The following is a 24696-nucleotide window of genomic DNA, read 5'->3' as shown; positions in this document are numbered from 1 at the left end:
TCGGCTATATATTTCTTTACCGAGAGGTCCGGAACAAAAAGTTTGCGCCCTATTATTGGTATCACTCCAGTTTTGTCTCTGCTTTCGGTAGTAAAGAAAAAAACCGAATCAGTCTGGCATTGCTTCCTCGCTTTCTCAATAATGCAGATATCAAAGCATGTGATACACATCATGGCATTTTGCTCTGTATCAAAGATGATAATTTGTGGGGAAGAATACCAGGTTACATCGTTTGTAAACCGGCTACAAAACAGTACCGGTTAATACCAAACCCGGAGACTCGGTTTCACACTGTCGCAACCGGTTTAATGGTGGTATCCTCTAACCCGTTTCGGTGTAAGATCATTAGAGTGAGTAGGGATGGTGATTTTAATCTCTCTTGTGAAGTTTATGATTCCGATTCGGACGCGTGGAAGCGACTGAGTAATTTGAAATTTTCCGGGTTTTTTCTTGAAGTGCAACCGGTATCGGCCTACGGTTGCTTGCATTGGTTGATGGAGAAGAACAACGTGATGCGGTTCTGCATGCGAACGGAAACTTGGTCTACCTTCCCAGTTCCGGACGAACTAGTAGACGATGACTGTCTCCTCTTGGTCAGCTACGAAGGGAAGCTAGGTGTGATCCATTCGAGATGGGGAGAAGGATCCAATATATGGGTTTTAGAGAAGAGTTTTGGAACATCGTGTGTAAGATTTAAAAATGTGAAAATCAAAGCGTTAGAGGATGATATCTCCAATGAAGAACCTATATGGTTCCCAAGTAATGACACCATATCAAGGGCGGCCAGTGGTAAGCTCGGTCTCTACAACATGAGTAACAACTATCGTTATTTGTATACGATACCAGATTTCTACTATTACCTCCCTTTCTACTCAAACTTCGAGAGAGTTTGTTTGCATAAAGATGACGTTGAATAAAAAAAGGAGTATAAGTATGTTTGTAGATGATCGAGATTCGAGAATAAAGAATATATATGAAGAAAATTGGAAGATAACACTCTTGTAGAAGTATTTGTTTTTTGTTATTATATTGTTATTTAAATCTCTTTTTTCATATCCTTAACTCTCTAAAATATATCTTGGGTAAGTTAAATACATTTATAAAACAATTACCATGGATGCATGGCGATTTTAAGATTTTTTTTTTGTTTTTAAAAAAAAAATTCAAATACCTTAAATTCCAATACAAATAATTTAGCACAAAGTGCAAGTATTTACCCAATGACATCATTCAATTATGTGAACTCTATTCCTCTGGTTTAGGTTCTTGAACCATTTAAAATTGGTGTTGTTGACAAAAACAGAACATTGAACAACCAATCAAAGATTTGGTTTTTTAGTCTTAAATATTTCATAAATTGTTCTTATATACTCTTTTTAAGAACAATTTTGATACATCAAATATATTTTATTTCTATGATAAAAAAAAAATTATAAACACACAATTGTTCAAGTTTTTCAAAAAAACATTCAACAAAAAAAACCAGAACAGAGACACATTAACATTGCTATTAGGAACGGAAAGTTAATGTAAAAAGATTGACATGTCGTTTAAGGAGAAAAAAAAAAGAAAAGGAAAAAATGAAATATACTATAAATTAAATGGAAAAGGTGATTTAATGTTGTTGTTTTGCTTCTTTTTTTTTCTTCTTTTTTTATTTTTTTTTTATTTTGGAAAATCGCAAATAAGAAAAGGAAACTTTGTACCCCCAAGTCTTCTCGTCCTCGACAAGTTACTATTTCTTTACGGATTAGGGTAATTAATCTATTCTCTATATATAGATAAGGATAGAGCTATCCAACTTTCAGATACGAAAAGCTTATTTTTCTCTGATCAATCTAAAAACAATCCTCTCAAAGGTTTTTTCTCTGGCCACGCGCGATGTTGAACCAAGACGTGATTCAAGAGATCCTCTCTCATTGTTCAGCGACGGAGATTGCAAGATTCCGTCTACAAAACAAAGAGTGCAACAAACGAAGTTACGAGTTGAGATTTATCGATCATCATCTCCATAAAGCCAACTCTGTTTTCGGCTATTTTGCTCATTACGAGGACAAATGGTCTAGGTATCACCCCCGTTTCGTCCCCGGCGTTGAAGCAGAACAAGAAGACAAAGAAGATAAAACCCAAATCTCGCTTCAGTTTCTTCCTCGGAACAACACAAAGATCAAAGCTTGTGATACACATCATGGGATTTTGCTCTGTATCGGTGATAGGTTTAAAGAAGCGAAAACAATACCAGAGTACATCGTTTGTAAACCTGCTACAAAGCAGTTCCGGATCATACCAAACCCTAAAACTCGATATCTGACGATCGCAACCGGTTTAATGGTGATTTCTTTGACTCCGTTTCGGTATAAGATCATTAGGGTTTCTGAACCAAGGAGATGGACGACAAAGGAGGGTTTCTATAATCACAACTGCGAGGTCTTCGATTCTGATACCTTCGCGTGGAAGCGACTGAATGATTTCGAGTTATCAGAGTTTTTCCCGAGAGAAGCTATACCGGTATCAGCATACGGTTTCTTGCATTGGTTAACAAGGAAGAACAACGTGATCCGGTTCTGTATGCGAACCGAAACTTGGTCTATTTTCTCTGTTCCGGACGTACTATTGGACGATAGCAGTCTCATCTTGGTCAGCTACGAAGGAAAGCTAGGTGTTACTCAACATTCGGAATCAAGAAACGGAGCTGAGTTATGGGTTTTGGAGAACAGTTTGAGAAAGTCTTGGGTAAAAGTGGAAGACGCAAAAATTACAGCGTTGAATGATGAATATGCACAACCCTTTTGGTTCCCAAGTAGCGACGTCGTATCATTGGCGGCTAGTGATCGGTTCGGTCTCTACAACATGAATAGCAACAACTGTCGATATTTGCATAAGAATGAAGCTTTTTTCTCGTCCGGCCACCCACCCAGTTCTCATCTTATACCTTTCTACTCAAACTACGACAGAGTTTGTTTGCATAAAGATGAAGTTGAAAGAAAAGATAAGAAAGAAGTGAGAGATGAAGAGAGTTTTTTTCCCGTTCGGCTACTCACCAAGTTATGGTTTTACCCCTTTCTATTAAAACTACGACAGAGCTTGTTTGGATAAAGATGAAGCTGAAAGAAAAGATACGAAAGGAGTGAGAGATGAAGAGAGTAAGCTTTTAATATGGTCAAGAGAATAGTAAAAAAAAACATAGAAGATGATTGTTAAGTAAGACCCTTTTTTTTTGTTGTAATCGGATAGATTATGTCTCTCTTTTTTTTTTGTTTTTATCTTGTTTTCTCTGTTGTAAATGAACATATATAAAAGATTTATTCTATTAAGATTTTGAAATTTTATCTTCTAAAGTAAATCTAAATTTAGTTTTAATATATGAATATTAAATCATGTGTTCTAAAAACCGAAATAGTAAACAACAAATGATGAAAAAACTTATATTTTGGATATTAGTGGAAGATATATGATGATTCATAAAATGTTTATGGAAGATTTGACTATATATAAATCTGTAAAACAGATTAATCCAATAACAAATGAAATGATTCTGAAATTTTATTTGCTAAAGTAAATTTAAATTTAGTTTTGATATTTGAATACTAAATCATGTGTCATAAAAACTTAGTAAACAACAAATGATGGAAAATCTTATATTTTGGATATTAATGGAAGATATATGATGATTCATAAAATGTTTATGGAAGATTTGATTATATATATATATATATATATATAAAAATCTATTTAAAATAGATTAATACTATAAAAAATGAATGAGATGTCATCATTACAAAATAAAGGGTTATATTTAATTTGCTACTTAATCATATAATATTAAGTACTTATTTAATCAATAAGATATACCTTACTTAAAATTTTAAAATGGCACAATAAGGAAAATTGCATGTAATAAGTATGAATAAAATAATTTAAAAAAGTGTGAATAAATTTCCTAATGACACTAGGGGGGGGTGTATTGAACTTGAAATTTTAGGAGATTTTGGAGTATTCTAAAATCCCCTGTTATCTAATTGATGATTTTAAAAAATTATATGAAATCTTATGTTATTGAATGTGAAATTTATAAAAATCATTTAGAATTTGATGTTATTCAAAAAATAACAATTTTTTAATAAAAAGCTACCGAATGAGATTGTAGGAGATTTTTCTAAAATTTGCAATAGACAATTTTGTTATAATATGTTTCTCAAAACAGACGTGGACCAATAGTGAATCTAACTGACACATTTGTTTAACCAAATCTATAAAACTACAGAAGCTAAAACTTGACAAAACAAAATATATATAGACCCTAAACAAGTCATCTTGCTAACTTCTCGCTATCACCAAAATGAGTTATCCTGCAATGAACCAAGACATAATCTTAGGAATTTTGTCTTACTGTCCGGTGTCAGCAATTGAAAAATTCAGATTTCTAAACAAAGATTACTACAAACGAATGTCGGAATCTTGGTTTATCAATCTTAATCTCCTTAGAACCAATCCTGTCTTTGGAGTTTTTATCCAATACAAAGGATCTCTTTCAACATATTATTCCACTTATTATGTCCTCACTTCTAAGAACATTCATCATAGATCTAAAGTCTCGCTCGAGTTTTTACCGGTAGAGAAGGTAAAGATCGAAGCTTGTGACCCAAGTCATGGGATTTTGCTCTGTGTTGATCCTAAGTGCTATGGAAGAACAACGTATATTGTTTGTAAACCAACCACAAAACAGTACCATACTATACCAAACCCGGAAACCGGATGTTTACGGACAATTGTAACCGGCTTAATCGTCATTGGAGCAAACCCTTTTCGATATAAGATTGTCAAACTATCTCAGCAAAATAAGATAACGTTTTCAGAAAATGATAATTGCTACACACTCATATGCGAAGTTTTCGATTCTGATTCGTTTGCGTGGAAACAATTAGACGATTATGTAAAGCTACCAAAAGGCGAATTCTTGAGGATTTCAAGTGTACCAGTATCAATTAACGGATTCTTGCATTGGTTAACGACTTCGAACAAGAATGTATTCCNCTTTCAACATATTATTCCACTTATTATGTCCTCACTTCTAAGAACATTCATCATAGATCTAAAGTCTCGCTCGAGTTTTTACCGGTAGAGAAGGTAAAGATCGAAGCTTGTGACCCAAGTCATGGGATTTTGCTCTGTGTTGATCCTAAGTGCTATGGAAGAACAACGTATATTGTTTGTAAACCAACCACAAAACAGTACCATACTATACCAAACCCGGAAACCGGATGTTTACGGACAATTGTAACCGGCTTAATCGTCATTGGAGCAAACCCTTTTCGATATAAGATTGTCAAACTATCTCAGCAAAATAAGATAACGTTTTCAGAAAATGATAATTGCTACACACTCATATGCGAAGTTTTCGATTCTGATTCGTTTGCGTGGAAACAATTAGACGATTATGTAAAGCTACCAAAAGGCGAATTCTTGAGGATTTCAAGTGTACCAGTATCAATTAACGGATTCTTGCATTGGTTAACGACTTCGAACAAGAATGTATTCCGGTTTTGTATGAAAACCGAAACATGGTCTCTCCTTCCGCTTCCGAACGATTTAACAAGAACTAGTCCTCTAGTTTTAGCAAAGTATGAAGGTAAGCTAGGAATAATACTCTGGAAACCGAAAAGCGGAGAAAACTTAAAGAGGGTTTGGGTGCTGGATAGTACTTTTGGAAAGACATGGGTGAATATGAAAGAAGAGAAAAGTATAGTAGAAGAAGATAAATTAGTTAGACCTGTGTGGTTACTCCCACAACTTAACGTTGCAGTGATGTGTGGTTTTGATTGGGTTGGTCTTTGTGATATGAAGACTAATAGCATGAAATCTGAGCGTTACAAGATAAGCCTTCCATTTACTGTTGATTACAATTCTTCTTCCGTTGATTATTTCCCTTTTTACTCTGACTATGAAAGACTTAATCTGAACGAAGGTCCAACAGTTGTTAGACAGTCAAGAGTGTGCCAAGATAATTGGTAGAATGGTAGGTAACCAATTTTTGTTTTATTGAAATTATCCTTTATTTTTAGTAAATCAAAGACTATAGAGTATGTTATTTATGATTTGTAACATTATATTTGAGTATATTCAGTGTTTTCTTGATGAATTTGTAGAGTATATAAAATATGTGAACAATATTTTTAATTTTCTTTTTATAATAATTATTGTATTTTGTTAGAGTTTTTAATTGTAATCATTTATATTTTCATTTAGATTTTAGTATTTTGGAAAAAAGGAAAAGAGTTCTTAAATCGAAAGTATCGAAAGATAATTGTGAAGAAAAAACCGGTTTTGTACACTCTCCGAAGAAACCTACATTAATACCGGTTAGCAAATTTAACAGCCAAAAACCGTGTCAATCTGATTCAAGATCCACAAACTTCTTTTGCCGCTGCCCATAAATCTGAAGTATATCTCCTAAACTTACTTAACTAAGCTGGAGTGATTTTTCGGTGGCTCTGTTGTCACGAGCCGGGGAACTAATGTATCGCACTACTTCCAGAAGGAAACAGTTTTGGAACTGGGGAAGCTCCTGGCCAATTGGATACTCCTGGTCCTGGAAGTGGATTAAACTCCTCGAAAACTCTCTGTCTTGTAGAAGTCATTTACATACTGCAAACTGCAAATGATCAAAGTCCAGCCTCCTGCAAATAGCTAACACATGCGAACACGGGTACTTGTAAACTTGCCATGTCTGACACGTGCAAACTCGATCGCTGCAGTAAAAAAAAATATTTCTTGTTGCCATTTAGCAGCACTTTTGTGACCTGGAACCTCTCTGCAGTCTGGTCTATAGGCAAGACATGGTGTGTTCGAGAAGCTAACGTGTACTCTTCTAGCTTTGCCATGACATGTTCAGCATAGACCTCTCCTCTGTTCTTTTGAGACTCCTCGAGAAGACCATGTGGCGATTTGAAAAGCTCTGCCAGTGCCAGGTGATCAAATACTAGCAAGATGCAGGCTGTGCTTTGTTTACAAAACTTCTGATGCACGAAAAGAACCAACACCAAGTACCAGCTAACAAATTATTTTGGGTAATAATCGCAAACGCAAGTGGTAAAAGCATGTTTTCGGCATCAAATCCTGCAGCAACCAACATTGTTCCATGGTAATTACCACTCAAGTCTACCGAATCCACAATAATCAGAGGTCTGCAGTAAGGAAACCCTTCAATTGGCTGCTGAAACGCCCAAAACACAGAACGAAAGGATGCACCTTTGGTAACTGGAAAAATATCATGTTGCCATTCCAAGAGCATCTTGTTAGATGAACTAAGGGCAGCCAGAAAATCTGAGCTCACATCTTGTAGCTTACAGCTATGCGGACCGGTATGTTCTATTATCTCAAAGACATTGCTTTCCGTTTAGCTACCTTGAGAGCCCATCCGCAGTGTCCCTTGCATAAAAATTCACATAAATTTTCATACGCATTGTACTCAAGTTGCCTTCTATTAGAGTACAACTTCACTGCTTTCTCCAGCTCATACCTATCTCTAAAAAGCATCGCAACATGAACTCACATTCATCAAGCCATGAACTAAAGATAACTATTTTGCCATACTATAACTGAAGCTTGATTGACCTGACTTTTTTCAAATCCAAATTCAAATTATTACCACCATTTTTCCATAGTTCCCAGCATCCGGTCTCTGCTCATACTTAATCCACCCGTTATTAGTATGCTCTTGCAGAGTTCTTAGTGTGTTATCTCTCACACTTGCATTTACATCAGCATCAACATAAGCATCTTCTGTCCGAGAACTCTTTTGGGTAGCCTGATTTGCGGAAGAACTAACATTATTTGCCAATGGCGACAGATGAGAAACAGGACCAGAATCGGTTTGATCTCCAAGTACAACTCCACATTGTTGATAGAAGGATGGTAGCTTGGAACCTCAAGCATGGTCTCAAGGCTACAAGCCTACAATCATCCACAACGGGCAAACACATGTACTTCACCAACGATTGTTGAACAATGGAAGGGTACCTACCCATCAAATCAATCTGAAACTTTCCCTTGTCAAAACCAGTAACTCGATGCAGATCCTCCAACAATTGGGATAATTCGATTTTTCTATCAACTCTGATCACTCTTGGACTTGATCCTTCATAGAATGGACCATCAGGACCATCTTTTATACACCCATTCCAATAACAGAACACTGGAATTTTTCTTGTATCCATGACCATGAGCACCACAGACCTCGAGAAAATACAAAGAAACACAAAAAAAAAAAAAATCAGTCAAGGGTTTCAAATGAAAAACCCAAAGCCATGTTACTGATTCTAAACGAGAAAACCCTAAAAACTCAATTTCAAACGATAAAGGAGAAAACTTTGTAAACGATGACAAACCCCATCAAAAGGATAACTTAGAACTGCGAGGATAAAGACAACAACAACGATATATTTTAAGGCAGGAGAATCTCAAAGAGAAGTGGCTACGGAAGCAATGTCCAAGCGAATGAGGAACCTAAAGTTCAAATTCATAAGATGAAGGTAGCCAGAGGAACACTATACTATGACTACTAGTACGCCATCAAATAAAAAGAGAAACCCTAATTAGTATCCCTTGGTTAGTTAGGGTTCAAGCTCATTTAACAGAAGAAATTTTTTGAGTCAGATTACCCGGAAAAAGCAGTGCTTCCGGCGTTGATTTCGTCGGAGAAGATATCAAATCCACTGTTGCGAGATGACGGTAAACACTAAATTTAATTTTCCTGTGTAAAATAAAAATAGACAAATGATTTTAATTATCAAGCGAACCGGTCTAAACCGAAATATTGTATTTAACGTTTAAGTATAATTAAATTAGAGTTTTTGTCACCAATTCAATATGTGCCTCAGTGGTTCGAATTGGTACCTTCGAGGCTTCGATGGCGGCTTCCCTGAGGCTGAGGTAATTTAAATTACCTGTTCTTTTTTTTCTTCTCGCTTTTGTTTATTTTTTTTAAATATGACATAAAAAACATTGATTAACTAATTGAGAAATTCCTTTAAATACTACTAAAAATGTTTTTTACTCAAAAATACCACACAAGTTTTTTTTTTCAAAATTACCATAAACACAAAAAATGATTTTTAAGGATGTAGAATTTTTTTTTAAGGTTTTGGTTGACACATTTAGTTTTAGGGTATAGTTTTTAGGGGTAGAGTTTAGTATTTAAAATTTATAAATTAGTTTTTAGTATTAAAACTTTAGTTCAATTATGTGGTATTTTTAGAAAAAATTATATTTTAGTGGTATTTTTGGGAAAAAAAACTAAATTATGATATTTTTTGAACAAAAACCTATTTTAGTGGTATTTATGACAATTGCCCTTAATAATTTCTTTTTTTTTCATTTACTTTTTGGACACACAAACAAATAATTTCTAACAACAAAATACAGTACTTGTACATTACCAAAATACAAAAGTACATCTCCGCACAACAACCAAAAACTACTTTTGAGTAAACATTACATGAACAAAACCGGTTTTATACACCCTCAAAAGACCTACATTAACCCTGTTAAACTTTTTACAAACAAACTAGATGATAACCCGTACTGTGGAATGTGGGGAAATATTTACGTAAATTTTTATTTATTAGTTACAAAATAATAGTATTATCTTTATTTGAGTTATTTTACATATTCTATAATTTATAAATTTAATTTACTTAGTTTCATACTCCGGTTTTGACTATAATCGGTACAATAAATTTAACGACATACCATTATTAGGTTTTGGGTATAATTGCTTAATTTTTTTAGAATTGGTAGAATCAAGAAAATCCTTATTTACTCGTGATCCGATTTACAATTTGTAGCAGTATTGAGTCAACGTAAAACATAAATTAAAGTGTAAGAAAATTATATGAGTGGGAGGTAGAATGGAGTATAACAAAATATTTTTGTTATTAAAACTCATCGATCTTAGTGCAAAATCATAAAATTTGAATATTAATAAGTAAAATAAGTTAACCCATAAAATATATATGCTTTGAATAGTGTGACAGGACAATATATTATATCTCCTACAATAGAGAATTTAGTCAATTTGTTAATCATCTCATTATATTAAATTATATATATCATATCCACTCAAATTTTGAATTAATTTGTGAATGAGCTAAATCTTTTAGAAAATAAGATCATTAATTGTAGAAAAATTTGCTAAAAAAAATTATAACCCACACTGTTTAAATAGTGTAGGTTTAATAGTTTTCTGTGGATAATTATTTTTATTTTTATATATGAAACAAAATATAGGAAATTAATCTAAAAATTAAAATTAATCATAAAACAAAAAATAAAAAAATATATGAAATTAATCTAAAAGTTGTTTTGAAAGTTGAAAACATCTTATATTATGAAACAAAACAAAACCTCTAAAACATCTTATATTTTGAAACGGATGGAGTATTATGATTGATCATAATTATTATTTACGATTTTCTAGTAAATTTTTTTTTTTGTAGATGTTTTTGAAAAACTAAGGTTCAAATTATGTGTAAGAAAGATTGGATTTCTAGTTATTCAAATATCATATGTTATAATCTAATATTAATGTTATGAATAATTGTTTTATTCTGGCAAAAAAAAAATTGTTTTATTGATACTATTGACGAAAGTAGGTTTTTTATTTTAATTAATAAAAATATATATTATAAAATTGAGATTTTCTGACTTGATTTATGAATAAATGTATTCTGAATTATTATTTTTTGGTATAAATTATATTAATACGGATTAAGTTCAAAATAAAAAGCATTAACTTATGTATATTGGAAACACTATACTTTTGATACCTTGTTATGATTTTGATAATTTTTAATCAAAAAAAAGGAAAAAATCAGTTGCTATCATGATTTAAGCCTCTTCATTATTTTAAAGTTAAACAATTCTTAATATATTATATAAGTAATGTGTTGAAAAATAAATAAAAAACAATTAAAAAGCAACTATAATGAGTATATCTTGACTGAAGAATATCCATTCTAGATATTTAGCATATGGAAATGTATAGATAGTTACTCGTGCTATACATTTTATAATCTTTTATATTTCATTTACTTAGTTTTATACTCTCATTTCAACGCGTTTTGGCTACATGATACAATGTTCAAATCCGTGAATCATATAAATTTGGTAAAATCTAAAAATAAAACAAAACATGTATTGCAGCGGTCATGTTTAGAAATCTCGATTTATCTTTTTGATTTATTTATTAGTTATATATATTATATTAAATAAGATATAATATTTGTGATTTCTTAGATTTTAATAAAATGTCTCTGCATCGATATGTGGTGCAAAAAAATATTTAATAAATTAGATATAATATTTTATATTTTAAAAATATAAGTAATGTTGTATCTTAGTTTTAAATATATATGTCACTATTAAACGATTTAGGGATGCATTTATTTAATCTTAGTTTTATAAATAAAATTAAGTTTTATAATTGTTCTAAATAGTTTATTATTGTTTCCTAAGATTTCTGTAACAATAAATAAAATCTGTTAAAATAATTTCATTAAATAATTTCAAAACTATTGGGTTATAAAAAATAAAATCGTTTTATAAGATTAATCCAATTATTACGGAGAGTATGAACAGAGCTCTGATTCGGGATATTTCGGAAGCGGAAGTCCGAAAGGCTCTATTCGCCATGCATCCGGAGAAAACCCGAGGTCCGGACGGGATGACGGCTCTGTTTTTTCAACGGTTTTGGTCCTCTCTTAAGGGGGATTTGGTGGTTTTGGTTAAAGAGTTTTTTCGAACTGGTAGTTTTGATCCTCTTCTTAATGAGACTAATATATGTCTCATTCCTAAAGTTGATCGACCGCAGCGGATGGCGGAGTTTAGGCCGATCAGTCTTTGTAACGTGAGTTACAAAATTATTTCTAAAGTTTTGTGTTTTCGGCTGAAGCGTTTATTGTCCCTTTTGGTTTCAGAAACACAATCAGCCTTTGTTTCTGGTCGTTTAATTACAGATAATATTCTTGTAGCTCAGGAGATGTTCCATGGGCTAAATACTAACCGTCGGTGTAATTCGGAGTTCTGGCTTTTAAAACGGATATGAGTAAGGCATATGATCGGGTTGAGTGGGATTTTTTGGAGGCGGTTATGGTTCAATTAGGATTTGATAGAAAATGGATTTCATGGATCATGTGGTGTGTCAGTGTTGTATCAAGTTCTTCTGAATGGCCAGCCTAGTGATTTTATTAGACCACATCAAGGATTACGTCAAGGGGATCCTCTGTCACCATATCTATTTATACTTTGTACAGAGGTTTTGATAGCAAATATTAAAAAGGCTAAAAGGGAGCAGAAATTAACGGGTATTTTCATTGCCTGTGGTAGTCCTACTGTTTCGCATTTGTTGTTCGCTGATGATAGTTTGTTCTTTTGTAAGGCAGAGGCGACTGAATGTAGGACGGTAATGGATATAATAGGTAATTATGGTAAAGCCTCAGGACAAGAAGTTAATCTGGAGAAGTCCTCTATCATGTTTGGTAAAAAGGTCCCGTCAGATATACGATCTCAATTGAAATCCGTTATTGGTATTTCTAAGGAGGGCGGTATGGGTTTTTATTTGGGTATTCCTGAAAACCTGCAGGGCTCGAAAACTAAGGTTTTTAGCTATGTAAAGGATCGATTGGATGATCGAGTAAATGGTTGGTCTGCAAAGCATTGGCAAGGAAATAATGATTAAATTGGTGGCTTTGGCACTTCCAACACATGTTATGTCATGTTATAAATTGCCAAAGGAGTTGACGTCTAAATTAACGAGTGTTATTTCCAACTTCTGGTGGAAATCTAATGATAAGGCTCGAGGTTTGCATTGGGTTGCTTGGGATAAATTATGCAAAGATAAAAGTGAAGGGGGCTTGGGTTTCCGAGCTCTGGAACAATTTAATGATGCTATGCTGGCCAAACAGTTTTGGCGGTTAATTCATAATCCGATATCTTTAATGGCTCGGGTGATGAAAGGACGGTATTTCAGAAACAAACATCCTCTTATGGCAAAAAAACCGAATAACCCTTCTTTTGCATGGCAGAGTATTTATTCAACTAAGGGGTTGGTGGAACAGGGAGCGCGATGGGCTGTAGGTTCTCGTTGTTCCATTTCGGTTTGGCGAGATCTATGGTTACCGGATATTCGTCCAAGACCAGCGAATGGTAGGGGGAGATTGTTGCTCCCGAGTTTGATGGTTAATCATTTATTTAATCCATTTATGAAGGATTGGCATTTGCCTATTCTTGAGGAGTTTTTTGAACCGGTGGATATACCACTTATTCAGAGTATGCCGGTCAGTAAAACTTATCAACCGGATAGATTATTATGGCATTATACTAAGTCAGGGAAGTATTCGGTTAAGTCAGGTTATCGGTTAGCCCGGGAATTAATTGTGGAAGTTGAGTATGGGCCATCGTGTATGTCTCTGAGGGCTTAGTCCTGGAAATTAGATGTACCCCCAAAGATTCAACATTTTTTCTGGCAAATTGCCTCGGGTACCCTTCCCGTGTTAGAACGGCTTGCGTATCGGGGTGTCCGTTGTGATGCTTTGTGTAAGCGGTGTGATTCGGAGACGGAGACGGAGACTATAAACCAGCACTGTTTGATTGTCCTCGGTCGCGATGTATTTGGGAGTTGGCCCCGGTGTTGCTGGAACCGGGAGGTTTTCCATATGCCTCTATCTATGCGAATTTAGACTTCATATTTTGGAGGGCGACTTCTCAATCCGGGGTTTCTGATATCATTTCTCGTCTCCCCTGGATTTTATGGTCACTTTGGAAAGACAAGAATAAAAAGGTTTTCCAGGGCATTGAGTTAGAGCCAGTTGAGATTTTAAATCAAGCGGCAACTGATAAATTATTGTGGGAGGAAACCAAATCTTATTCAGTGAGAAATCTGCTCCCCCCACCCTTAGTGGAGGAGAGGGATTCTTCTATCCGATGTCAGGTTGATGGTTCATGGAAAGGTACGGACCCTTTTCAGGGTCTGGGTTGGTGGTGCTGCAATGGTGAAGATTACATGCTTCTTTTGGGAGCACGGAGTCTCAGACGAGGTCTTACTTCCCTACACGCAGAATTACAAGCACTGATATGGGTTATGGAGTCCTTACTGGCGGCTGGAGTTGTTTGTCAGGCTTTCGAGACGGATTGTGCAGAGCTAGTTGCGATGGTGCAGACGCCGGACGATTGGTCTGCTTTTTCGAATTTACTGGAGGATTTTTCGCAGCTCCAAACATCTTACCCTTCCTTTTCTCTAGTCAGGATTCCCCGCGACATCAACGCAAGGGTAGATTGTCTTGCTCGATCTTCAAGATCTTTAATTTCTGAATCTTCTTTTGTAAACTCTTATCCTCCTGTTTGGGCAACCAATCTTGGAGTCCTCGTTTAATTTATTAATGTTAGGTTGAAAAAAAAAAGATTTATTGTTCTAAAATATTGTTGAAAAATATTTATAATATATTTACGTGAATTAATTAAGATTTTACGTAACCAAGATTTTTTTTCTGATTTTATAAGATTTTTTGAGTTGAAAAATAAAAAAGAAAATAATTAAGAAACACTAAAAAAATAACTATATTAATATTTACATGAATTTGTTTTCTTTTAATAACTATATTAATAAAAAATCTGTTTTTTACAACAAATTAATATTAAAAATATACACAATATAATGACATTTTGTGTAATATGCCACATAAGAATAGGGTTAATTGTTTAGAACATTGCTTAAATAATACTCCCTCCGTTTCATAATATAGGATGTTTAGAGAAATATTTTTGTTTCATAATATAGGATGTTTCCAACTTTCTATGCAACTTTTAGATTAAATTTATATTTTCTATTATGCAGACTTGTTTATGATTGGTTTAACTTTTTAAAAGTAATTATTTCTTAATATGCGTGTTTCCACTAAAACATCCTATATTTTGAAACGGAGGGAGTATAATAGAGATATGTTCCTAACTAGTTCATGCACCAAATTCTCGCCGCTTAAGTTTCTCTAAAATCCAAAATAACACTTATTTTAAAACATAAAAATAATAATCACAAACAACTAGTTTCCAACAAAAATTTTGACTCATATATATATAGCTCTCCAAAAAATAATAAAAACTCAGCGTTGGTTTTCCCAGACTTAAACAACATGTCCAACTGTTATCAACTATAAACATAAAGTTCAAAAATCCGAGTTTAAACTATTGTTTAATGTGTATTCTATTGATTTTCAGATGTTAGCACTATTAAGAATACTCAAACACATGCTAAACACAACACTATAGATAATAGTTCATAATTCTATACAAATTTCAAATAGTTCATAATTCATAGAAATTTCAAAGCAAAAAATGTAAAAAACAAACTGACTCACTGCAATAAAAAATTGATTCAAAGGAAAAAAAAGGAAAATTGTGAACCAATGATAAAATGGAGAACTAGGCCGCATCATCTTCGGATCCGCGCTCATGTGGTACCTCTAGAGAAGGTGAACGACGACGTACTGGACGAACACACCCACAACAAGATAAACCATCAATAGAATTCCAGACACTCCAGAGACACTCAACAACATACTGCTGGAATGGGTCTTGATCCATGGGTGCTGCAGGAAGTTCTAGAAACTCAAACGGAGGGCAGAAGACAAAGAGGCTCTGTGTTTACCCCCAACAGAGTTAGTAGTCGTAAACTCCTCAGAAGGTGTAGGAGCAGCACGAGGAGTGCGACGTCGAGTGGTCGGCTGAGTGACAAGGTCACACGGGTCAGGCTCAAATTGAAGCTGATGATAATCCTCTCCAATGTCAGTAAGATCAGCCTGTGGCAACTGAACCAAATGTGCCCCTCTGCTGTCACTGAAACACCACAACAAAGTCTTCTTCATCCACTGAGCATGCATCATGTACTCAGCATCCATAACAGGGCAGTCAGTAACAATCCTGCAACTCTCTAGGTCGATCCTAAAGTGCCTGAAGATCGGAGTCAAAAGACTTCCAACGCTCTCTATCTTCTTCCCCTTTCCAGTGAAAGGCTTGGTCTTCAAGGAAACCAAATGATGCGCGAAAACTGCACCCATGTTAACAGGCCTATCCAACTTAGACTTAGGAAAAACTCCAGCAATCAAGTCTCTCAATCCAAAGTACAATAAGACCATCTCCGTGACCCTCATCTTCCCAGGCTCCATCTTGCACAAAAATGTGTGCCCAATGAGACGAGTGACATACCTTAGGACCGGATGTCTAACATCTGTCTGTGTAGACGCCTTGGAATCACACTGCCCGTTTCTGAACAGGCTCCAGAAATCCTGCACCGTAGGAAAATGAGCAGGAAGTACAACTTCTGTAAAGTCTCTCTCAAAACCATAAATCCCGCAGAGATCCCTGAGTGGTAGCCTGTAACGAATACCTCTAATAAAGAAAGACAAAATCCCTTCCTGCACATTCTTCAATCGCTCATTCTGATAGTAAACACCCACTGTAGCCATAAATTGACAAACAAGATCTGGATACATCTCATACTGCTTATATGCAATGGTCCCTAAACCAATCTTATCCAACAAAGCTAAAACCGCAGTCTCAATTCCCATTTGTCTCGTCACAACCCGATCAAGAACCCTAGTAGGCTTAAGCTCTACCCCTAGCCAAGCATATAGAACAAAGTATCATACTCATCCCAATCATCTAAGGCAGGCCGATTGATGCATTCCTCCTTTTCAAACTCCTTCCTAACACAATCATCCCAAACTCTATTAGAACATATCTTTTTACCTTCAAGCTTGGCCCAAAGAGGACGAGATAGACCTGTAGCAGCTGAAGAAGAGGCCGCCGGAGGTGGAGGAACACTCATCGGAGGCGACGGTGGCCGGCTGCGCGGTGGGGTGGAGGTGGAAGGTTGGGAGGCGGTGTTCTTTCTGTGACACTTGCAGCGTTCACTGATGTCTTTCGTTCCCTGTTTTAAAAATCGGCCTAGGCGGCCGTATAATCGCCGTTTATACGCATGGCGGCTCCTCACCGCCGCAATTTCACCATCGGCGGCCAATAAATCGGATTATGAAAAAAAAAAATTGAGAACTTTTGAATATCTAACTATGATTTGATTGGTTTCCTTTCATAGATCTATCGTATTAGGATTGAAACTATAAGAATAAGAAGGTAAATCGACAAACAATTGTAGAAGAAATAAACACGCAGCTTTAAATTAGGTTTTACAGATCGTGACTGAGAAAGAAGACGAGGATATATTGGTCATTTTGCATTTATTAGTGAAAAATAAGAAAAAAACATAAAACGTGATTACTACGGGTCGAACTCGAGGTCAGTGGGCTTCAAAGCCCATTAAAAAACCGCTGGACCAGTCTTAACTCTTTGTTATTTGTTACAGATTTAATATATTATACGTATATATGGATAAAACCCCTAAAACTAATCCCCGATTAATCCCCGATTAATCCCTGATTTAAATCCGATTTGCCGATTAATCGCTAGGCCCTCCCTCACCGCCCGACTAACGCCTAGCGATTTTTAAAACATGGCTTTCGTTAGAGTTGGCTTTTTCAATTTTGGATCCTTCTGTGCAACAACCCCGTTATCACAACGGTTTCAGGCATCTGTACTCTCCTCATCTTCAATCCACCCATTATGGTTATCCTCCGGCACATCTGTACTCGCTTCATCTTCAATCCACCCATTATGGTTATACTCTGGCACATCTGTACTCTCCTCATCTTCAATCCACCCATTATGGTTATCCTCCGGCAGACTTCTTAGTTTAGTGTTCCTCACACTCACATTTACATCTGCATTGACGCTAGCCTCCTCTTGCCGAGAACGCTTTCGGTTTGCATTATCTTCCAATGGCGACTGATGAGATATATGAACAGTTCCTTCATCAGAAACAACTGCTTTGATCTCTAAATATAACTCCACATTGTTGATACAAGGATGGTAGATTGGAACCTCTGGGATGGTCTCAAGGCTACAATCATCCATAACAGGCAAACGCATATACCTGACCATCGGTTGTTGAACAATGGAAGGGTACCTACCAATCAAATCAATCTGAAACTTTCCCTTCTCAAAACCAGTAACTCGATGCAGATCCTCCAACAATTGGGATAATTCGATTTTTCTATCAACTCTGATCACTCTTGGACTTGAACCTTCATAGAATGGACCATCAGGACCATCTTTTATACATCCATTCCAATAACAGAACACTGGAATCTTTCTTGTATCCATGAGCACCACAAACCTTGAGAAAATGCAAAGAAACACACAAAAAAAATCAGTCAATGGTTTGAATTGAAATACCCAAAGCTATGTTACTGATTCTAAACGAGAAAATCCTAAAAACTCAATTTCAAACTATAAACCCAGCAAAAGAATAACTTGGAACTCCGAGGATAAAGACAACAACAACAAGTGGAAGAAATAATGGATTGGAATCAGAATAGAGCCAAAGCAATGTACGTGATTCAAAGCGAATGAGGAACCTTAAAGTTCAATTTCATAAGATGGTAGCAGCAGGAACACAATACTATTCTAATGTAAACGTTAGGAGAAAGCTTTTATGTAAAAGAGAAACCCCAATTTGTATCACTTGGTTAGTTAGGGTTAAAGCTTATATGGAGAAGGAATGTTTTGAGTCAATTTACCCGACAAAAGCAGTTCTTCCACCGGCGCCGTTGATTTCGTCGGAGAAGATATCAAATCCACTGTAGCGAGAAGACGGTAAATACTAAGGGGTGTTATTGAATTAAAGAATTTAATGAAGTTTAATTAACGCTGGACTTTAGGGGATTTAAAAATCTAATGTATTTGTGTGGATTTTATAATGCATATAAGGTGGATTTGAAAGTCATTAATGTATTTGTGGTGATTGTTATGGATTTTTTTTTAAGTTGTTTAAAGAAAAAAAAAATTTATCCATAAACTATGTTATACACCAAAACTATATTAAATTAACAATACACAGGTCATGGAAAACTTCAATTAAACCGTATTTGTCTTCAATAGACATAGGATTTGTGGAGGAATAAACAGACATTGAATCCAAAAAAAAAAAGTATGATTATATCATGAACCCAGAAACAAAAAATTACAGATCATGAACCCAGAAAAAAAAAAGTTAAAGAACACAAAAAAATAACTCTCAAAAATAACACAGATCTGATGAATAAGTGTGATTATGTAAAAGGATTGAGAAAAAAATCAAACAATAACATGTTAAAAGCTAGAGATCCATCTAGAGAGAGAGGAAAAAAAATAAAATACTTGAGAAAAGTGTGATATTGTGTTTGTTCATATTTTAGGATCAAAGTACATTAAAATTCAAAATCACACAAAATCCAGTGGATATTGAATAACGCTAGATTTTAATGGATTTTTTAAAATATACAATTGAGTAACACCTAATTTCTAAATACATCAAAATCTTTTAAAACCTACAATCCAATAACACCCCCAAAAATCTAATCGATTTTAATTATTAATTGAACCGGTCTAAATCGGAATATTGTATTTAGCGTTTAAGTATAATTAAATTAGAGCTTATGTGACCAATTCAATATGTGCCTTAGTGGTTCGAATTAATACCTTCGATGTCAGCTCTTCCCTGAGGTAATTTAAATTACCTTTTGACTAATGATTTACAACAATCAAATTTTGTCTTTAATTCTTAGGAAAATACACACACCTCAAAAGGAACAAAATACACCAACACAAAATACATCTCCGTACAACAACAAAAACCTACTTTTGAGTTGTTTTATACACCTTCAAAAGATCTACATTAACCCGGTTAGCTAGCATACTTTAACAAACAAAAATCGTTCCTAACTGGTTCATCCCACCCAATTCTCATTAGTCGCCCCTTCTAAGTTTCCCCTAACATCAGTAAGCAAACAAACACTAACCATCTTCTCGATGCCTATCATATCTCTACCATTCAAGTCCTTATTTGACATATCTGCTGTTCGGCTTCTTTGGTCGCGCTGATCGTCTCGTTTCGCTTCCTCCTATCGCTCCCATGTCCGCATCATTTGGCTTAGATGACTTCCCGCAGGGTGACTCGCTAGCCACTGGCAGGAAAACTGATATCTCACCACTTCCAGGAGGAAACAGCGTTGGAACATCGGAAGCTTCTGGCCAATTGGAGACTCCTGGAAGTGGATTAAACTCAGCAGCATAAACTCCAAGAAAACTCTCTGTCTTGTAGAAGTCATTTACATACTGCAAATGGTCATAGTTCAGCCTCCTGCAAACAGCTAACACATGCGAACACGGATACTTGTAAACTTGCCATGTCTGACACGTGCAACCTCGATCCCTGCAGTGAACAAAATATTTCTTGTTTACAGTTTGCAGCACTTTTGTGACCTGAAACCTCTCTGCAGTCTGGTCTATAGGCAATACGTCGAGTGTTCTAGAGGCTAACTTGTACTCTTCTAGCTTTTTCATGACATGTTTAGCATACACCTCTCCTCTGTTCTTTAGAGACTCCTCGAGAAGACCATGTCGCGATTTGAAAAGCTCTGCCAGGTGATCAAAGATTAGCAAGATGCAGGCTGTGATTGGAAGATCACGGGACTTGTTTACAAAACTGTAAGTTGTAAAGATTAAGTTTGTAGTCATGATCCCGTATCTCAGCCTGTCACTATCGTGAGCCAAAGCCCATTGGTGCAGAGGTATCTGGTCTAACCATTTCCGAGCCTCCGGATTCATCTCTTCGATTTTCTTCAAGTACTTGTCAAAGATTGATATGTATTTCGTGGATCCAGCCTTGTATACAAACTCTGTCATGAGATTGTTATTGAAAACATCATAAAACTTGAAGCACAGATGCCTAAGACAGAACCGGTGTTGCACCCACTGACACTCAGGTTCCTTAACAACTGCAGCGATGTCAGGACTCAGACTTGTTATCAGACAAAGGCCTTCCCTTTGCGTCACTTTCTTTCTGATGCATGCAAAGAACCAACGCCAAGTATCAGCTGACAAGCTTTCTTGGGTAGTAATCGCAAACGCAAGTGGGAAAAGACTGTTTTCAGCATCTAACCCCGCTGCAACCAACAATTTCCCAGGGTATTTACCACTCAAGTCCACCGTATNCTAGAGGTTAACTTGTACTCTTCTAGCTTTTTCATGACATGTTTAGCATACACCTCTCCTCTGTTCTTTAGAGACTCCTCGAGAAGACCATGTCGCGATTTGAAAAGCTCTGCCAGGTGATCAAAGATTAGCAAGATGCAGGCTGTGATTGGAAGATCACGGGACTTGTTTACAAAACTGTAAGTTGTAAAGATTAAGTTTGTAGTCATGATCCCGTATCTCAGCCTGTCACTATCGTGAGCCAAAGCCCATTGGTGCAGAGGTATCTGGTCTAACCATTTCCGAGCCTCCGGATTCATCTCTTCGATTTTCTTCAAGTACTTGTCAAAGATTGATATGTATTTCGTGGATCCAGCCTTGTATACAAACTCTGTCATGAGATTGTTATTGAAAACATCATAAAACTTGAAGCACAGATGCCTAAGACAGAACCGGTGTTGCACCCACTGACACTCAGGTTCCTTAACAACTGCAGCGATGTCAGGACTCAGACTTGTTATCAGACAAAGGCCTTCCCTTTGCGTCACTTTCTTTTTGATGCACGCAAAGAACCAACGCCAAGTATCAGCTGACAAACTTTCTTCGGTAGTAATCGCAAACGCAAGTGGGAAAAGACTGTTTTCAGCATCTAACCCAGCTGCAACCAACAATTTCCCAGGGTATTTGCCACTCAAGTCCACCGTATCCACTAAAATGAGAGGTCTGCAGTGAGGAATCCCTTCAACTGACTGCTGAAACGTAAAAAACACAGAACGAAAGGATGCATCTCTGCGATCAGAGAAACTATCATATTGCCAATCTAAAAGCATCTTATTAGATGAGGAGAGAGCTGCCATGAACTTTGGCAACACGCTAAAACTCTTGTCCAAATCTCCCAAGATTGCAGTGATTGCTTTCTTTTTAGCATTCCGCATACTATCATCGGAAACTCCGTAGCCAAATTCTTTTTTCACCCACTTAATCAGCTCTGCAATTGCGAGCGAGGGCTGAGCTTTTAGTAGACCTTTGATTTCACCTGCAAGAAAATCTGAGCCCACATCTACTGGCTTACAAGTATGTGCATCTGTATATTCTGTTATCTCAAAGCCATGGCTCTTCGTTTCAGCTGCCTTGAGAACCCACCCGCAGACTTTCCTTTTCTTGCACGTGAATATATTGTCTTCGTACGCGATGTACTCACGTTGTCTTCTATTAGAGTACAACTCCACTGCTTTCTCCAGTTCAACTTTATCTCTAAAAACCATCCCAACATGCAACTCACGTTCATCAAGCCATGAATTAGAGAAAATCACCTTCTTTGAGACACTATCGCAGACCCCTTTCATTAGACCTGACTTTGTCATCCTAGAATCCTTCTGTGCAGCGGCTTTACCACCACCAATTCCATATTCTCCATCATCCATATTCTCATCATCTTCAATCCACCCGTTGCTATTATGCTCCAGTGGAATTCCTAATGTGTTATCTCTCACACTCCCATCAGCATAAGTATCCTCTTGCCGAGAACGCTTTCGGGTCGCCTGATCAGAAACCGGTTTGACCTCTAGATACAACTCCACATTATTGATAGAAGGATGGTGACTTAGAACCTCCAGCATTATCATCAAACTACAATCATCCACAATGGGCAAACGCACATACTTGACCATCTGTTGTTGAACAATGGAAGGGTACCTACCAATCAAATCAATCTGATACTTTCCCTTTTCAAAACCAGTAACTCGATGCAGATCATCCAACAACTGGGATAGTTCGATTTTGCTGTCAACTCTGATTGCTCTTGGACTTGATCCTTCATAGAATGGACCATCATAACCATCTTTGATGCAACCATTCCAATAACAGAAGACTGTAACCTTCCTTGTATCCATGACCACCAGAAACCTTTGAAAAAAAAACGCAAAGAAACACGAAGATTAATCGAAGGTTCGAATTGAAACAACCAAAGCCATGTTCTTGATTCTAAACGAGAAACACTAAAACGATAACAGTCTAGTACGCCATGGAAGACACAATTTAGTTAAAAGGCGGGAAAATCTCGAAGAGAAATAGAAGAAATGACCAAAGGATAAACCCTAAATTCTTGAATGAGGAACCTTAAAGATCAATTTCATAAAGATTAAAGCTTTCGAGAAGAGAAGCCCAGATAAACCCTAAATTCTTCAAAATGGTCGAATACAAGGAATTGAGAAGATAAAGATAAAAAACAGCTCACTTGCGGAAGAGCCTTTGTGTGGTTTTTTACCTGAAGTAGAACGTCTTCCGCCGCTAGCTCCGGTGACCTCGTCGGAGAAGAAAGACACTTAAGAGTTAAGACTGCGCAAAAATGGTAAAAAAGTAGTTTCTTCCGCCGCTAGCTCGGGCAACGACGACGATTCAGTTGTAAACGATAAAAAAAAATATCAATATTCCTAAAATGACTGAAAAACCCCTCTAATTTCTAACAAATATCAAATAATGCCCAAACTTTTTTGTATTTTTTTAGGGTACAATTTAATAAAACACGAATATAATTGTCTCTTCGAAAATACATATCTTCAGAAAAAAATACAATTATATTAAGTGGGGCGTATTCAAACCATGATTTTGGAGAGTTTGATGGGATTTAGAAAATTTAGAATTTTGATAGATTTTAGGGAAGTTGATATGATTTTTTGTAAAATTCTTTCAAATCCCACCTAAAACCATGAGATTTGGATTTATGTAATTTTAACTAAACAAATACTCCCAAAAATCCAAATCCACAAAACTATTGTGAATAACAGTGGATTTTAAAGTAGATTTTTAAATCATCAGTTCAATAACAGTGGAATATATCTATTACTAATAATATATATGTTACTCTACTTAAAAGTCTGAGAGAAATAACTTTTGATTTGTTGAAATATAAATTTTTATCTTATATTACAAAACAAAATTTATTTTTTTCTAAAACCAAGTTCTTAAAACAAAAGAAAAATCTATGAAAATGAAAATGAATCAGATTTTTTGGAAAACAAAAGATTTATGCTCCTTATCCTTAAAAAAAACTCATATGATGGACAAAAATATGGTGATGTATTCTATATCTCATAACATAAAAAATAAGAAAAATCAGTTATTTAGAAGGAAAAGAAAAGTAAACATGAAAGATAAAACAAAATAAGAGAAGTTTTGATATAAACAAAAAAGATGATGTTCATGTAAGAAAAATACTTAAAATTTATTATCACCATGATGTTCTTTTTTTTTTTTTTTTTTTTTNTTTTTTTTTTTTTGACATCACCATGATGTTCATGACCAAAATGATAGTTTTTTTTTTGTTTAGCTAGTAAAGAAATCTGTAGCATAATAAAAAAAAAATCAGGTGGAGATTAGCAAAATTTTAATAAATTTTAGATCTAAAACCCAATTTGACCATGGTGAAAAAGCACATACCTTTTGATGCACCAATCCCACTCTTATAGCCATGATTACAATTGAGCTGCAAAATAAAACAATAAGAAGTATGTATTAGTGATGCAAATTGTGAAGAAATCTACTATTTTCTATCATAGATGAACTGAAAAAAAAACG

The 24696-nt window shown here is 35.5% G+C and overlaps 4 protein-coding genes across 4 annotated transcripts; 1 reads left to right on the top strand and 3 right to left on the bottom strand.

The window, feature by feature from the left end:
• Positions 1873-3096, top strand: LOC104754568. Its single transcript, XM_010476787.1, has one exon. The coding sequence runs from the start codon at positions 1882-1884 to the stop codon at positions 3094-3096; it is 1215 nt and encodes a 404-aa protein (XP_010475089.1). The 5' UTR covers positions 1873-1881.
• Positions 15302-17229, bottom strand: LOC104730381. The gene is made up of 2 exons (XM_010449547.2): positions 16834-17229; positions 15302-16757 (listed from the first exon to the last, which is right to left on the bottom strand). The coding sequence occupies exon 2, from the start codon at positions 16617-16619 to the stop codon at positions 15654-15656; it is 966 nt and encodes a 321-aa protein (XP_010447849.1). The 5' UTR covers positions 16620-16757; positions 16834-17229; the 3' UTR covers positions 15302-15653.
• LOC104730371 lies at positions 17369-18763 on the bottom strand. The gene is made up of 2 exons (XM_010449535.1): positions 18687-18763; positions 17369-18283 (listed from the first exon to the last, which is right to left on the bottom strand). The coding sequence occupies exon 2, from the start codon at positions 18268-18270 to the stop codon at positions 17632-17634; it is 639 nt and encodes a 212-aa protein (XP_010447837.1). The 5' UTR covers positions 18271-18283; positions 18687-18763; the 3' UTR covers positions 17369-17631.
• On the bottom strand, positions 19987-23488 carry LOC104754558. Its single transcript, XM_010476777.1, has 3 exons — positions 23387-23488; positions 21136-23025; positions 19987-20989 (listed from the first exon to the last, which is right to left on the bottom strand). Exons 2-3 carry the CDS (start codon positions 23010-23012, stop codon positions 19987-19989), a joined length of 2880 nt encoding a protein of 959 aa, XP_010475079.1. The 5' UTR covers positions 23013-23025; positions 23387-23488.

Source organism: Camelina sativa, chromosome 2 (assembly GCF_000633955.1).
Source record: "Camelina sativa cultivar DH55 chromosome 2, Cs, whole genome shotgun sequence".
NCBI lineage: Eukaryota > Viridiplantae > Streptophyta > Magnoliopsida > Brassicales > Brassicaceae > Camelina > Camelina sativa.
This window is presented reverse-complemented; position numbering and strand designations above follow the sequence as displayed.